We start from the raw sequence: 17,639 nt of genomic DNA, 5'->3' as shown, positions 1-17,639 counted from the left end.
GGAATGAACAGATAACAGATTTGTGTTCTTTTTTTTTCTTTCTCAGAGCATTTGACTCATTGATTGCTGTAAGGATGTAATGAGAATTTCAACAAGAATATCAAAAAGGTTTTTAAAGATTACCAACCTTCAATCCCATTGCATTCACTGACAAATGACAGTGAATATTGTACAATTTGTATATAAGCTTGGTCCAAAAACTGATGGGTGATAATGTTTTAATAATGATGATAATGTTGTCTTTGTTGATTCTGGTAAATAAAGGAACCACACATACACAGTGGCAGAAACAGGCTGCAAGACATTCCATCAGCACTTAGGGAATAAACTGCCAAAGGAACCAGAGTTTGTTTCTGGGCCTTCTTTGCCCTGAATTGACCCTGTCAGGTGGCACTTCTTTATTTGGACTAAATAAGTTATTTTACATGTTATCACATGTGATTTTGGACATTACTGACAAATCCATAACATGAGATAAGGTTGTTTCAAAATACAAAAAAGTGAAATATTTTAGTTTGAAGAGTTACTTGGCCAATTTGCTTTTTGATTTTGTTCATTTGTTTGTCGTCATGGATGATACATGTTTCAGTAATAAGATAAACAGGGTCTTACTCTGGTTGTTTAATTTCCAAGAACAGTGGGGGAAAAAGGACAGATTCTTGGCTGTGTGTATATTACGGTCATTGGATTATGTGTATAGTTGACGTGTGGAATGAATGATTGATAGTGCTCAGCTTTCAGCTCTGGGTGGGTATTAAAATAACAGGTCTGGTAGCGGAGGAGCCTCCAAAGACACTGAGCCCAGGGGAATCCTTTAATTTGTCCTTGTCTGAACCACCGGCTGTCTCCTGCAAATTTTCCAAAAATAGCAATGAGAGTTAACGTTGGGGATGGGGAGACATTAGATCACTCAACCTGCTAACACACTGAGCTCCTCTGTGACTATTTTACTGCAGCTAATTGCTAAGCGAAAGATGGTGGATGATATCCTCAATTAAGTTGTATCCCTCTCTACAAATGTGGAGCCATGTTTTTGTGATGGGTATCAACTCAGTTCTGTTAGGGTTTAAGCTCAGAAGGGCCATAACCCCATTGAATTTGTTTCGGTTTGTTGTTATTTGTTGCCTGCCAAAGCGGCTCAAATTCCTGTGAGCTGGAAAACATGAAACAGAAACATGAGACGTGGCCCAATAACTGGAAATGACGTGCAAGTGTTTAGCCAGAAATGTGACTTCAATTGGCCACATGGTGGCAGAGTAATTAACGCCCCAAAAATGCGATTTTGGAGAGGCCACACCCCTCACACTGTCTTGACCTAACACCTCACACCTCACACCTTGAAAATGAACGCACATATCCAGCTCATGGTGCTCTACAAAAAAAGCCTCTTGGGCCATATTAGCCTACCAGACTAGATTTTCCACCATTTTGAGTTTTTCAAAAGATTGTTGATATCTTACATTACAGTCATTTATCTAAAGCGACTTACACACGGCCCTGCTCTCCACTTAGCCGCGGTCACCCACTCTTAATTAGTTTTCAAGATATTGGCCAATGACCTTCAAAAGGACTTGGCTCAGCACATAACTATATCAAAGATAACAACCGTTTGTCCACAAGAGTCTGTTTTATGACATGGTTGAATCGCTCGATCAGTTCAAAACATGTAAATCATTACAGTTGGTCCAAACGCCACCAAAGTTGTTATATTTTTGATTAACTGCTCCCCGGGCGCTTTCTCAGCAGCCCACTGCTCCCTAGGGATGGGTCAAATGCAGAGGTCAAATTTTGTGTATGTGTATATGTATATGACAATAAAAAGGCATTATCATTATACTGTTGAAACATTACCTAAATGCCAAGAACTTTGACTGTTGGTGCTATCAGTGTGCAATTACCGACAGGCTGAATACATGGTCATGAAGAAACCAGTGTGTGATTGGTCTCACTCCTCATTTAGACTTTCTGAAGCCCAAAACCTGCTCGCTGCTGCCCGTGGCTTTTATTTTGGCAATTGAGCTGCTTCCTCCTGTTGAGAGAAAAAGGGCTTCAACCCAGAATGGCCACTTGCGGCTATATATTTTTTTCTTTTCTTTTTTAGTATCAACAGAGCAAACAACATGGGCAGAGGAATGATTCCCCAGTTCCATATGCTCCCGAACAGCATATATGAAATATAACAAAGCACAAAAGAGATGGAGAAACAAATAAGTAAAGATGAGAGAAGGCTATAGGTGTAGCAACACAACAACTTTACACAATACGTTACATCCAGCCTCTTCTCATTCCCAGGGAGTATAATACAGACGCTCAGAGACAAAGTCTGATGATGCATAAAGACACAAAAATACCACAAAAGGTTGGAGGCTGGGAGCGGAGGTAGATGGGTCAAACAAACGTTTTATGTAACGGGTTTTCCATACTTATGTTGCATTGTTTACATTTGCTTGATTTCCATACTTATTTCATGCGCAAGCAAGTGTTTATGTTGTCTGTTGTTCCCCAGGTTACATATTAGTTTTATTTCGAGCAACATATTTGAGTTAATGTGATGAAAAACGGTGGTGGACTGTGACAAAAATGTGTGGGCAGAAAAAGAAAGGAGGAAAGGTTTTACTGCTGTGTCATCTGAGGTACAGTATGTGATCAGCAGTTGAAGTAGGCTGTCCAGAGAAGCTACACGTATGTTTTACTGGATATATGTTTTATTTACAGACCGGCCTTTGTCAACAGTGGACTATGAGCTCCTGCAGCACTCTCTGTGAGGCAGGATGTCACTTTTTAGGCTTCCTTTATTGAGCCATTGCTCTGGATGTTGACTGTGGTATTCAGAGGCGTTTCCTTTAGCCTCAGCAGTTCTATCCACACTGCAGGGTCAACATGATATAACTCAGAGACCCGCTGTGACTTCAAGGGTACGGAAATATTTGTCCTCAATAATCGGATCAAATAAATGATGACTTTCCTCTCAGTCTCGGGAGTTTGATGAGTTTCACAAAGACAGCCAGGGACTGATTTCAAACTGCAGATGTCTCCACCGCTGCTCTATGGCCATGTGCCTGGTGGTGCCATTTCTGATCATAAGCCTTTTTGTCAATCATTCTGGTCCTCTTTATCACACTTCTCTAACTTGAAAAAGGGGCATCTTTGTGTGGGAGGAGGCTGCTAGAACAGTGGTCATGGTGCAGTCATGCAGCTGTTACCCTTTGTTTGTTGTAATGAGCAGTTTATAGGCGATCGGGTGGGGAAAAGAATCCAGACTTTATTTAAGAGCCTTATGATATACCTGTTTCTGTGTCAGTTGGCCTCAAATTATGGGTCCTATTCATTTCACAGAATACCCAAGGGCCTGTTCCATCGGGTAGTGAATAATATGGCAGACAGGGAGAAATCTCTCACCCCACCTTCCCCCGTTGAACCTGCAATAAATCCCCCCTGCCAATGCCATATGGTGGCGAGTCATGTGTGGGACTCAGTACGCCGTGTTATGTATTTATTTCCCAGGTGTTGCTTTTCTATGAGTGATTTATGTGTTATTGTGTATGATCTGCTGCTGGGATCCATGACGGAGGTTGCACAGGGTTTTTGGAAGACGGCCCGGGCTGAAAGGAAGCCGTGAATTCAGAACAATGCGGCGTCTCTCGGCTCCATTCACGAGCATTTACGTTTTTTTTAATTTATTTTATTTGAACCTACAGTAGCAAGTGAGAAACGGTTCTCCTATGAAAAGTGATTCATGTAAGTGAGAGATTGTGTGACTACCAGCATGTAATTATTCAGCTATAGCAAGTGTGTGTGCTTTGCTTGAAGCTGCCGCTGCCACTTAGAGTGTCTGATTACAGGAGAGTAAAAAGAGCAAATCATTCTGGTCATGAATTTCTTGTTGTCAAAAGAAAAATCTTCATTTCTATAACAAGCTGTGTTGGTGTTTGCTGGGAACATTTTTCCATAACTATAGATTTTAAACTTGGATCCGGTTTACTTGTGATCAACCATATCTCCATGTGTATGTCATATCATTTAAATACAAATAAAATGTTACAACTACCGGCTGAACGTAAAAAGTTTCTGAAAAACCTTTCAAAGAACCGATCTATTATTAATTCAAAGGTAACTTTGAATTTACTGCATCTTCTTCAAGTGTTTTGCAGGGCCTTTGTTTAGCTTATTAACCTCAATACATCAATCTCAAATTAGCTCTCATATATTAGTGCCTGTTGAAGAGTGAAATTGGTTTATTCTTTGCATCACTCTCGGTGGTTGTTTACTATGACAGTCCCAGTGTACATTTTAGTTGTTAAATCAGTTGTTTAGCCTAGCTGCAAAGGAACAGAGTCAGAAGTAAAGCAGGGCCGTTTCACTCCTTAACATCCTGAAAAACACACCTTTTCCTGGCAAAGAAGAAAACTCTCCTCACAAAAGTGGATTCTGGTTCTATTATTAAGGTCACATGTTGACACGTAATATTTTTGTTTTCCGCGTCCGCTTACTGCTATCTGCAGAAGAGCAGGTCTTAAGGGGCCTCAATTGTCAATTATAAACAATTAGAAGAGTCAAAGTAATCAAATGTATGGGCATTATGGGATATGTATGGCCTTGAGTCTATTTTATGAGCAGGGTAACGCATTCAGATAAACTTCATTTCAAATGCCTCCCAGAAGAGTTTTTGCCGTCCTCGAGTCAGTAAACAATGTTTGATTTAAATGAAAGAAGTTTTTAGATTTGTGTCAGACAGTGAAACGGAACCAATGGTGACTTATAACTCTTATCTCTGATCATGACGATTAAACGGATAAAAAGTAATTAAAGTCAACTATGGAGCCACCAAATGCCACATTTGTTAGGTCATCTAACTCCCGAGCTTTCATTTGGTCTGAGTCTGTCTACAGGTCCCTTGATGTCTTCTTTGTGCCCAGATACTCGGTGGTGATTACAGTATGTCTCTCACAATAAAGAAGAAAACATTTATTCTGGCTGTAGTTCATGCAAACATTCTGTCGAGTGATATTTGCCTCTCTGGAAGCTCAGTAATAAATGACGAGAACACCGCCACTGTGCCAATCAATAGAGTTCCGTTTTTCAAAGAGAAAAACAGGATTTGACAAATGTGCCCTGTATAATTTCCCCCTTTAATAATTGGATGGACTACATGGATATTTAAATTGGAGATACAGGGGCATACCTCTGGTCAAAAGACCTATCTCTTTAAATGACCTTTCCCTAAATTTGGTTGATTGAAGGGAATAGAGGTTTTTCCCTCTTCTATTCATCCCCGGGAGGGTTCTGAGTAGATATTAGTTCTCTCCCCTATTGCTCTACCCTTTAACAATAGTGCTTTTAATCCAGTTTAAAACACCTCTTTTTTCCCAAGGGTGCCATTAAAGAGTGAATTCTCCCAGCCAGTAGGCAGACATTTAATAGGGAAATCTCTCGTTCTCTCAACAGACAAAGCTACGATGGGCTGGAAAAGAGGCTAAAGGAGGTCTTCAGTGAAAGGAGCAGCATCCTGCACCAGCTCTCCAAGACATCAAAGGAGCTGGACAGCATAAAAGGCAACCTTCAGGTTGGAAATGTATTGTTTCTTTTTGAAAGATTCAGCAATGTTGGAAGGCTTAGTTGGCCGTGGGGGTTTGAGCCGGAGGTTATCCTCTATCGTCAGCCATATGATGACCGGGAAACCCACGACTCTTCTCTCTTATTTTTCAATCGATCTGTTGTATAGCGACACGTTGCTATTAAATATTAATATACAAATGTTTTTTTCTCAATTTGGTGAGCCCGGCTATTGTTTCGTTTGTGATGCATTACTGGAAAACTGAATAAGCGGTTCAGAGACGGAAAAGCAGATCAATTAGTGAGTGAATAGCTTTTTAGCACTAACGACACCAGCAGTTACAAAGAGCTTTAGAGAAGAACAGGAAGGATTGATAGGACATCAATTCACAAAAATGCAGACACTGTTCCATCCAATTTTCAAAGCATTTAACTGTAAGCGTCAATAGTCTGCTTAAAGGAAAGCTACAGTTCGTCTGTTTCAAAGCTCCGGCTCTCGATTAGTAAGCAATATGTGGGGGGATGAGTGGAGAGGCCATCCCTTTTGTTAGCAAATTGACCAAAATGCATGCCCATTGTTATCCTTTCATTCCCCTTCTCCATCCCCTGGTAGCAGAGTGTTGTTTAGTTGAATAGTCTAGTCTGCCTGACTCGTTGATCCTTAATCAGACTGAGGTTTGTGCAAGTTAATATCTGTGGCCCAGTTCTGAAAGAGCAGTAGCCTAATCGTGCTGTGTGTTGATAAATCCATGGTGCTGTCCGTGGTGCTGAAGTAGCAGACCCATTTGTAATTGACCTGTTGCTGAATCCCGCCCCTCGAACACAGACCGGCCAATCATAGCGAAGCACGGGCCAGCTCTGACCAGCGTGGAAAGTGAGTCGGCTGGATTTGGAGCTAGTCATGGTGTCATTGTGATACTTGCTACCCCGAGAAGTTGGAAGGAATTGTAATCTTCTAAAACATTGCGTTTTCACATAAAAACCTGTGGAGCTAACCTCGGCACATCATTGACTAGCGTTAGCACTATGCTGTGCTAGCTACTAAAGGTATACTGAATGTCTACACATGCTGCCTTTGTTTTTTAATGATTGTAACAGTGAATAAAACCCTATGCTGCTTTAGAGGAACAGTGTTCTCAATATCCATGTGATGTGGTGGTTCACGTTTGCACTGTGATCTGTAGCTTAAGCATTCATCTTTATCTTTTTAAGCTGTTTTCTCTGCTGAATCAGTTTGACATCCTGGATACATCCCTCAAACAAATACTGTAGACCCTTCTATCTGCTCCCTTCTGTCAGTTTCGTCTTGGATCTATAATATTCTCTAAATGATAAAGCTTTAGCTCGAGCTGTTCATGGGGCAGTATGCTCAGGTGAACAAAACGAAACAGGTCCATCCTGAAAACAATGTCAGCACAACATGATGACCTGAGCTTCTTCTTTAACTAATGGCACACTTTCACTCTTAAAGAATGTTGCAGCCCTTTTAAACCAGGATGTAAACAAACGTGTGGCTACAACAAGAGTTTTTAGAAATGAAAAATCACTAAAGATGTTTGTATACACCCACCCCTCACTTTGCATGCATATGTCTGCTGGTCTTTAGTTTGCCCTAATTCAATTTGGCCTGAAACCAAAGATGCAATATGTTTTCCCCAACTCCTAGAGCAAGGCTGATTTTGCATAATGTAAGAATAAAAATAAGACATAAGACAGCTTTAGGTGGATGGTAGTTAGGATATTGTATCCCTGTTGGGAAAAAACTCTGGTCTTCATCATTTTATGGAGTAATGTATCATATTGAATTATAGATACTATAAGTCTATAAGCATTTCACAAAACAATTATCTCAGTGCCAGATACATACTGCACATCACTTCCCACCAGTCAGTTTAGGTCAACTTCATTATGGCTCTATGCAATGACAAGAAATGAAAAGAAACTCAATTATACATTCATATATTTTAGTCATTTAGTGTCTTCGCATTAGTGTATGCAACAATGATCTTGTAAAATATGCCTCCCTCTTGGACATTTAGCAGTGTGAATCTTCACCAGCCTCAAAATGTGTTTAAATTACGATTCACCTGTCAGAGATTCGGATGCACAACAATTCTCGATGCATTACAGTTTTTGCATCCTCAGTTTTCTATACTACTGCATATAGCTACTTTTTCATCAATGAATACAAGCTTAACTCCCTTTGTATTTAGAACGTGCTTTTAAATAGACTCTGCAATAAAAGCTGCATCTTCTCAAGACCAGTATCTGTGTGACCTACCTCAGTACATAAACCCAAAAAACACACACATTTGCTTCTGCAGTGTTTTACAAGTGTGCTGTTATCTACAAAAGTAAGGTTTTTAACACCGCAATGTGGGCACTGAATGCCTATGGCGTTTTAAACTGCATGAATTAGCAGACTTCTTCTTACTCGTAGCTCTTTGACTCTGACAGACCAACAACACTGACTTTCAGCCTGCATTTGTGTTGTTCTTCGGGGTTTTGTTTTCGCAGAGAGAGAGAAACAAGTAAGCGGAGTGCAGAAGCCCAGAGAAACAAGCGCGACAGAAAGTAAATGACAGTAAAACGGAATAAAGACTCACACTGAGCTGAAATTAAACCAAACTCCAGACAATGTCACTTCATCGATGCAGAGTCTTGCACGTCAGAACCGCGGTGCATTCTAGGCTACAGCCTCAGTAATATGTTTGTGTTTTGAAACAGGGTTTTAAAACAAGAACACTCTCCACACGGGCTTTTCAGAATCAGAATCGCTTTAGAAATGATTTCCGTCCATCCTAACATGCCTGAAAGCGAATATCACGTGAATATTCACGTACACTGGGCATGCGGGTGTCTGTAAACAGGAAGTAGATTGGTTGCTAAATGACAAAAGAAATGAGTATTATTGTACTCTTTAATAATAAAAGGTCAGGCTGAAGATCTTCCTCTAAAATTTTCGTCTTTATACTCAAACAGAGATTTCTTGGAAATGTTTTATTTTTCAAACTTAGTTACAAGGCTGCAGGTCTTGTGTGATATCTCTCACACACACATCAAATTTACTTTAAATCAAAGTTTTACTATATTACGAGTCAATACATTTGGTCGGTTTCCTTGTTGTCTGTTGTCACACTCGTAGCCCTGCTGGTGGCTGAAGTCCGTGTTGCACTGGAGAGCATTTTTTGCTTTTGTTCGTTTACAGTTTTTTTGTGAACTTTACATTAGCTGTGATGAACAAAATAAGCAGTAATAACAAAATGGAAAGTCCTCAGTGTTTGTGTCCATCTCACTCCTCAAAGCCGCAAACCGTGACTTAAAACGCCCTTTGCGTAGCGATGATAACACCGCTGGACACGGCGCTCCCAAATCGCTCCAATGACAGCTTGCTTCCTCCGCATGTAGACAGTAGTAGCATTATAAAATGCAGAATTTAACTGCACAACAGCAGCTAGTAAAGACAACAAGGTCAGAAACGCCTGTAATCTGTTATCCCTGTCGAAAACCTGCGTTTTCTCCTAAAGCTGCAGTCTGAGCGATGGTTTCTCCTCTGCAGGGGGTTGGATGTTGTCAGGCTTCAGGCCATGTTTGTGGGCCAATAGAATTGTCAGAAAATAAATAAAAAATAAATAGAAGTTTATTCACATTTTTTTTCCGTGCATGTGTGTGTGTGTGCGGGATATGTCCCATGTGTCTGTAAAAAAAAGCTCATGCGGACTATCATCCTCCCCAGGGGCAGGCTTTGATGTTGATTCACTCCAGGCTAGCTAGGTTGGCATCTATCTGCGCCCTGCGCCAGCATGCTGGGCAGGGCAGAGGTTGAGTTAGATTTGGAAAAGTGTGTTGTGGAACAAATCCATTCTTCAGGGGAAAAACATCATCTGCATAAAAATAAATGAACTTTTTAAAAGAGGATCAAGTCAACAGTGACAAGCAGTTAGTATTTCTGGAAAGATTTGATGGAGCAAGTGTTTATAGCTTAACGAGTAGCCCAGAGGTGGAGGTCAGCAACGCTCGTTATTTAGCTTTGTGTGATGGGGAATTTATTCTTGGCAGCGGCGGCTCCCGGGTGAGATCTCGTGAAGAAGCGACTACAAGAATAGGAGTTATTTTTGCCCTGCACCTAACTGTGGATTTTGGCAACAATGTGGATTTTACTTTTTAAAATAACAGCGTGCGACGTTTACACACAAGTTAAAAGTAGCTGCTAATGTAGGATCTGTAAATCATCATCATATTCACATTGATACTATATAACTACAGAGGCTTCTGCTGTGCATTTTACAATTTGTAAGCCTGAGCCAAGTTTGATGTGAAATTGTGTGGGTTGTTTTATGGCACAACATAATTGAGGTAAAGTGGCGAATCAAATGACAGAAAAATCTCCAGTTATTATTTACCACCTGAAATGTTTATATACATATACACAAAATATCTATACAATTTGTAAAATGGCCGGAATGTGTAGTTGATGATTTCTAGCATTTGAGAGAGAGAGAGAGAGAGAGAGAGAGAGAGAGAGAGAGAGAGAATATTAGTGTAATTTTGCTAATAAAATACAGTTCCAAGTTGTTTTATGTTTCTAACTTCAGAGATGTAACGTGAATATGCATTCTCTATTGTCAAGACATGCTTTTGTTGCCTTTCTCTTTTCTGTCTCTTCAACATAAATGAACATGAAGTGAATTGAGGGACTCCTGAGAGTCTATTTCCATAAATGTGTTGTTAATTGCCACAGATTTCACCTTCAAGCGCAATTTAAAGAGACACGTTCTCTCCCTTTGAGTCCATATTTTCTTAGAAGTCTGGAAATTTCTGTTCAGCTCATAACACATTAAAACATCTTGGAGGGCTTGTAAGGCAATCAGAGACCTAACTAATCCATAATTACCCATCAGGCAGGTGTTTAGGCGCCAGTAGAACCCAATCTGTACCCTCGTTAGGATGTTTAGGAGACATTCATCACCTGATTGTTGAAGGCTATACATCCGTTTCTCAACACCATTTAACATCTGCTGCATCGTACAATAATATCCACTTGAACAATCGTATGATTCTGGTGCTTTTGACTTTGCTATTCAATATTCTACATTTATAACTCTCAAAGTTAACACTAAAGCTTTTGACTATTGCTCGGAGGAACTTGGAACCTTGAAAACCTGGGGGCATCTTGAATTGAACAGTTCAAGGAAAAGGGTACACAGTATATTTGTTTTCTCTTGTCCGTTGTGGTAACTTTGAAGTTATTCTCATTTTGAGTGTCTTCTGCTCTCTCTTAGTCGCTGAAAAATGATGACTCAGTGGCCAAGAAGGATGTGCAGAGGATTCTGGAGCTCAGCCACAAACAGAGGTAAAGTGAAGCATGGGGGATGACTTACTCTTGAGTTACCAACAGTATCGTGCTGCTCACGCATGTCATAAACAATGTAGGTTAGGGATTTATGATAACCAGAATACATTTTGGATGATGAATAATTCAAATTTAAGGCATGTGATGTTCACAATCATCACCATCAATTAAGTGTTATGTAAGCATTTAATTACAAGTAATACATATTAAAGCCTGGGAAATCTTTCTCTATGAAGTTGAAGCAACTATTCCAGCCATGCCATAAAGAACATCTGTGTTCCATGCATTCTCCCAACACCCAATCATCATTGTCGTTGTGGTTTGTATTCATTAATCTAATAAACGCGATTGCTAAACTCATTATTTTATCCGTTGGCCTGTTCTTATCTGCATCCAAAATTAGCAAAGAAACTGCAAACAAACCTCCACTGCGTGTTTCAGATATGGTGTGGACAGGCTTATAGATTGAATACTTTAATTGAAGTGTGATTTATTCGCACAAATAATTTGCTTTTGGTCCTAAAGACCTTGAGTCATACCTCTGACTGGCTTCATAGCAACAGGAACCAAAGCTCAGGGGAGTTGTAGTATTTTGAGACGTCCGCCGTGCTAAAATGACCGTTCTACCTTATGTCCCTATTGGATCACAGCAAGAAGCTACAGACCTTTACATATTGTCTCACTCACTTACTATTACTGTTGCTGGTTATTCTAAGGCGTTGCCCTGTTTGCTTTTACATGGCCGTATACACAGGAGCAGGCGGATAATACATAATCCAGTCATCAATCCTTTTTTGTACTCGGAAAAAAAGGAATACGCCCGTCTGCGTTTGGTGAAAAAGCATCCGTGATTTAGTGCTTTATCTTTTTGCAAGAGGGCTGGAAAAGTGTTTACCTAAAGTGCTTCACCAGTTAGGATTGTCTGATTAATGCTGTGTGTAATTGGACTTTCAATGATTAGGAGTCATTTGTGGGCTTCATGCTCTCTGAAATGTCAGCCTGATTGAAGTCCAGCCTTCTGTGGGCAATATCTTGATAGCCAATCAATAGCCTATCACCAGTGCACGGCAGCTCTCACATGTCATCCAGCTGAAAACCATAAAGCAGCAGCTTGGCTCAATGTTGCCTACCTAGCATTTGTGAGCTGCAATCTTCTCAAAGTGTTATTAATCCAACTTTGGAGTTCCATACCTGCCAAGTATGATTACTAGCCGTCTCCATCATGGTGGATGCAGACAGGTGATTCATTGCAAGTCATTTATTTTTGACAACTCTTAACAGCAGTTTGATTGCTTTCTGAAAATAATTTTGCCACTGACTGTAATGCGACGAAAATGTTTACCAACAGACCAGATACAGACGGTAAAAAACCTTTCATTTGACTGTGAAATAACCTGCTGTCTTACCTTGTTGCACTCGCCGGTCCTATGTTATCCTGCTGTGCTTTCAAGGTATATGTCAATATCACATTTCCTGTGCCCTTTTCTGACAGTGTGGTCAGTTTTGATCCTGTTTGTACAAAACATGCCCGAGCCTCGGATGCCGGAGATGAGAATATAAATGAAATGCCAAAGCAGTGGTGGTTGGCTGGTCGCTGTGAAGACAAATGTTTGCTATGTTGAATTCATGCCAAGAGACAATGCCATCGGCATATCAAGTATAAAAGTATATGGCTGCTGAGCAGCGAGATCCTTTCCGTACAGACTTCGGCCGCCTGACTTCACCACCGCTGGACTACGACAATGTCACGTACCTTTATTATTAAACTCACAGCCGTGCATGGAAACGGTAAATAGAATGTTACCTCTGATTTATCTGGGCTGCCTTGTGATGTGATTTCAACAAGCGTTTTTTCGAACCACTGACCCACATCACTTGCCCACTTGATTCATAATTCAGTGTGCGTCGCTGTTATCTGTGCACAGGGGCATCAAACAGTACTGAAATACCCATCGCATACCAACGCATTAACATTTATGTTAACCGCATAAAGAATGCAGCGCCAGTCTTCATACAGCATGCATCAAATCAGCGTGGAGCGCTCCAAATGCTCATATGCTGCTACATAATACCGCGTAATGAATACTGTAGTGCACACGATGTTTTCTTTATACATCACCTTATTGGCCTAATAAGGAAAATATTTACCAATACCTGTAACATTTTCCCTTTTTGATATTTGCCTTGGTGTGTGTTTGTTATTAAACCGTAGCTTATCTTCGGAACAGCCAGCCGAACGTCTGAAGAATAATTGGCTGCAACTGAACTGTTAAATTCAAACAGGGAAAGATTAATAGGTTTTGTGAGGAAAGAATCAATGCAAAAAAAAACAAATGCCGTGACACCACAGAAGACAAATGTGACAAAAGTCATTCAAGACAAATGTGTGAATGTGTTTCAAAAGTCTATCAAAAGCAAGTATTGTCCTCTTGTTAGTTGGGCTACAAACATTCAACAAATACATCCTATTTCCACTGCTAATTGCATTGCCAATAAGGAGATAATGTTTGCATTATTGCATCATTTATTCCTATTGTGAAATAGTAATACCAACAGTTGATGCTAAAACAAAGCGTGTGTTCCTCGATTCTTGAATTTGTGAAACTTAAAAACACACGTTTGTATTCAACATATCTGATGACAAAACTGCCTTGTATGATGTCACCCATGCAAAGATCTTTGTGATTAAATCACTGTTTACGCACTTTTGAATATATTCATGCAGCTTTCTTTTTGCACACCCAAAACATTTGTCTAACTGCTCTAAAACATCACAAACTTAATTTACACCAATATAAGCAGGTGACAACATGTACATTGCTGAGTTTCCCCCCCTTCATTCAAACAGAAGTAAACGTAATATACTATTGTGAAAATGGCTTTAGACAAATACGTTTCTGTGCAAAATGGCTCTGAACAGTGGTATATTTAAGAAAGCCATTTTGGCAGAGCGGTGGGTGCACTCTGAGAGTGTGAGGACGATGTGCTAACCGAGTGTTTCTCATTTGACAGAGAGGAGATGAAGTCCCTCCAGGCAGCCTTGCAGAAGCAGCTGGATGAGGCAAATGAGAGAGCGGAGAAGCAGCAGGCCACGGTAAGACAGAGCTGACCTGACCATCAACATCCGGCCTCCTCTAACCGGCCCCGTCACCTGTCACACAGGCCCCTCAGTGATCCACGCTCATTACACCAGCAGCCAGCTCCCTCGCCTCCTCGCCACACCAGTTAATTGAAACGCTCAGCAATTTGCGAGAGAAAGCTTTGTGTCCACACCCCAACTCAAAAATTAATAAGAAGAGACAAATACCTAACAGCATGTACTTATCTAGCCATCTCTCCATCAACAGTATCTACCTTTCCATCTACCCAGCTGCTGTCCAATAGGCACCCTGCATTTAATTAAACTCATCCCAGGTATCTTAAACGCTATCTGGCAAATGAAATTCAATTAATCACTTGGTGTATATAATCTCAGAAAACTGTGAAAATGTCCAAGATGATGTATTCAAATTGCTTATTTTGTCACCATGTTTGCTTCCTGTCAGTTTATGTCATTCCCATACGCTGCATCAGGAAATAAACTGGGACACATTTGTGATGTTTACATTTACAGCTATGATGTGGTCTATAGCATAAAAAACAGCAAATGCAAACATTCACGGAGCTGGAGCAAGTGATATTTTGGCGTTTTTTACATGATGACTATTATGATCATTTGATTATTGAGATAGCTGATGATTAGTTTTGGGTTGATCAACAAATTAATTAACCAACTAATTAATCATTTCAGCTCCAGTAATTTCAATTAAAAACATTGGCAAAATTAAACTTTTGTTTAACGCACAAAAAAAAAATCTAATCTTCAATAAAATAATCGTGTATGCAAATGATACTCTGCTCATACAGTGATTATAGACCTAACCAAGGCATTTATGTTAAGTTGCATAATGTGTATGAGTTCAAGAGAAACAATGTGTAAATCCAACTCAATGGCAAATTAGAGTATATTGACGAGTTGAAAGCTGTGTGTCTTTTCAAAAGGCTTTGAGCTGTAACAAACAAATCAAATTACCACTTTATCTTCTTGACTCAGCATTTTTCACGGTCACGGGATAGAAAATGGGAAGAGGCATTCAATGTCAGCAGAAAATGTTACCTTTGCTCACTCTAGTAATTGTGACACAAAATAATTCATTAATGACTTTTGTTCAATTTACACGGTCTGCTGCAAATTAGAATCACTTTAAGCTCTAATTAATTCAAAGTAAGACTGCTGCACTGGCCCCAGTTGTCAGAACCATGGACACTGAAACGAGTGGATATCAGACAACAAAAACAACAAAGGATTAATCTCTTAAGGTGTCTGTTCATCTAAAACATATTTTGCTTTTGTTTTCTAATCATTTTACCAATGAGCCACAAATGTTGACATCAAATGGATCAATCTGTTGCGAATTTGATCATTTTACTGTGTGGACTCCAGACTCGTATCTATTGACTCGTAAGCTGATGAAAATGTAAATGAATACAAATAAACCTAAGAAATGAAATGACTTTAAAAGATAATGTAGCTTTGCAAAAGTCCATCCTTCAGTGGACAAACATTCAACATCAACTTGTATGTTACTTGTAATGTTGTCTGCTGTATTTACTGAACTCCACTTGTACACCAAACTTTTGCAGGCACAAACAGAAACTCACTTAAAATGCATTGTAGCCAGTCTATGGAGATGCTGTTCTGGAAGTTGTGTTTATGCATGTGCTCTCTTACTGTATTGTCCCACTTTTCTATCCTCACATTATTCAGAGAGACCACCTCTCGTTCTGCAACCAAACTCCTTATCAACAAATCAGCATGAAGCCTGTCTGGCAGCACTGACAGCTACAGCACTGACAGCTACAGTGCTGCTGGTGTGTTTTTTTTTACTGGGATTTCCAATATATACTGAAGAAAAGCTTTTCCTGTAGGTTAAATGAGCACAGTGGCATTACGATCCACAATCAAACAATTCGCACTATGCGAGATAAATAGTACTACAGTAACATTTCAAGTGACAATCTTGCCATTTTGCTAAGACCAGTGACAAATCAGTTGCTGGGTTTTATAGTTTGCGTTTGACATTTATGTTCTGTTAAATGGTATTTATCACCCTTGCTGAGATTGAAGATTAAAAAGAACACCTCGGCAGCATGCTAATGCCGCACACGTTCAATAGGACAATGAAACACTGCATCTGGTTTAGAGTCCTCGTGTCCACATAAAACTGAGTGGGAAAACGGAGCTTTGAAAAACCCCGGAGTGAATCAACACTGTGAATGTTACAAGCACCTTGCTTGCAAAAATAGTTTTTAAAATATTTATTGCCACTTCTGATGTGTAGAAGCCACCAAAGGCACACACAAAGCAGAAGACTAAAAAGTGGTTGAATATGCCGCGAGGTATGGGCAAAGAGATTCAAGCCAATCTCTATTTCAGACAGCATTCTTCATGAGGAAGATAGTTTTTTGCTGGGTATGCGTTCGGTGATGTCTGCACATCAGAAGCTGTGGTAAATATTTTCATTTATGCAAGCAGGGGCCTCTTCAACATCTCTGGTTTATAGTCCAGCATTGACAAAAAAGAAATACTGCATATACAAAATCAATTATTATAGCTATACAATGTTTAGAGCCTGTGATTTGACATCTTTATATTGCGTATTAACAGCGCATTACGTGGTGGTGGCAGCACAGAAACAATTTAACGTGAGGTTTAGGTAAAAGTCTCCTGGGTGAAAGTCCTGAGTTTGACCCATCCGTCCACTGTGACCTCAAACTTTGCAGCGACATAGGATGCTAGTTGACTTTCCATCGGCATTGCTGGGGCTGACAGATCATTTTTAACACATTACGTGCCACCACCAAATAATTCACTTTTAAGAGGTCGTGGCCATTTCTGTGAGATCAGACAAAAATGGTTTCAGTCCAGATCAAATATCTAGACAACTATTGAATGTAGTGTCATTACATTTGGTTCAGTTACCAATGGTGGTCCACATCTTCAACCCCACAAACCGGAACACTGAAGTGTTCCACACGTTCATGCACATGTATGTGGCCGTCCATGTCCTATTGCAGTCTGTGCAGAATGCAAAATGTTCATTGCCGGGTACTTTAATTAATAAGTTAAGCAAGCTTACATGCTAAATTAAGGTGAGCGTTATCTGCTGCTCTTTGTAGACTCTTTATTTTGTTGTCTGGCAAATTGTTAATCGTTATTAAGACTGTTATAGATATAGTTCTGGAGAATTAAGTAACGGATAAACATGATTTATATTTCAGACAAAATGATCTTTGCATCTACATTTGGTTTAGCCCAGCTCAATAGTCCCGCTAACTTTCATTCTTAACATTTCAAAATCCACATAGAGCCAGAGTTAGCAGATCTTTGTAGCTTAAAAATCCATTAAATGATTAAAAACAATAGTTGCATTCAGCCCACTGAACTAACAATGTTTAGAGGCTGTTATTATGTTGCACCTCTCTTTTACTCCTAAATGCTGCACCAGGATGTGTTTGTTTTTTTAAACCACTCCCGGGGGATGTGGCGGTGACTGAAAGGCGCATACATGAACCTTGATGTTATCATGCCGTGCTTGGTGATGTGAGTCAACTGGTGAGGCTCAGTTTACAGTTCCCCCGGGCACATAACTTGTATGAGGTCACCAACCCCATGAATCTTTTCCTCTTTGTC

The 17,639-nt window shown here is 40.0% G+C and overlaps 1 protein-coding gene across 1 annotated transcript in view; it reads left to right on the top strand.

Moving 5' to 3' along the window:
- The window catches only part of luzp2 (leucine zipper protein 2), a gene marked incomplete at both ends in the record, with an annotated part of 150,551 nt that overhangs the window by 71,792 nt on the left and 61,120 nt on the right, over positions 1-17,639 (top strand). Inside the window, 3 exons of the mRNA XM_079177292.1 lie at positions 5,446-5,563; positions 10,836-10,906; positions 13,919-14,000. Of these exons, the coding sequence (XP_079033418.1) occupies positions 5,446-5,563; positions 10,836-10,906; positions 13,919-14,000 (271 nt within the window). The remainder of the gene's footprint in view (positions 1-5,445; positions 5,564-10,835; positions 10,907-13,918; positions 14,001-17,639) is intronic.

The sequence above is a fragment of the Pholis gunnellus genome, assembly GCF_910591455.1.
Source record: "Pholis gunnellus genome assembly, chromosome: 1".
Classification (NCBI taxonomy): Eukaryota; Metazoa; Chordata; class Actinopteri; order Perciformes; family Pholidae; genus Pholis; species Pholis gunnellus.
Note: the sequence above shows the minus strand (reverse complement) of the source record. Positions and strands in the feature narration are given on the sequence as shown.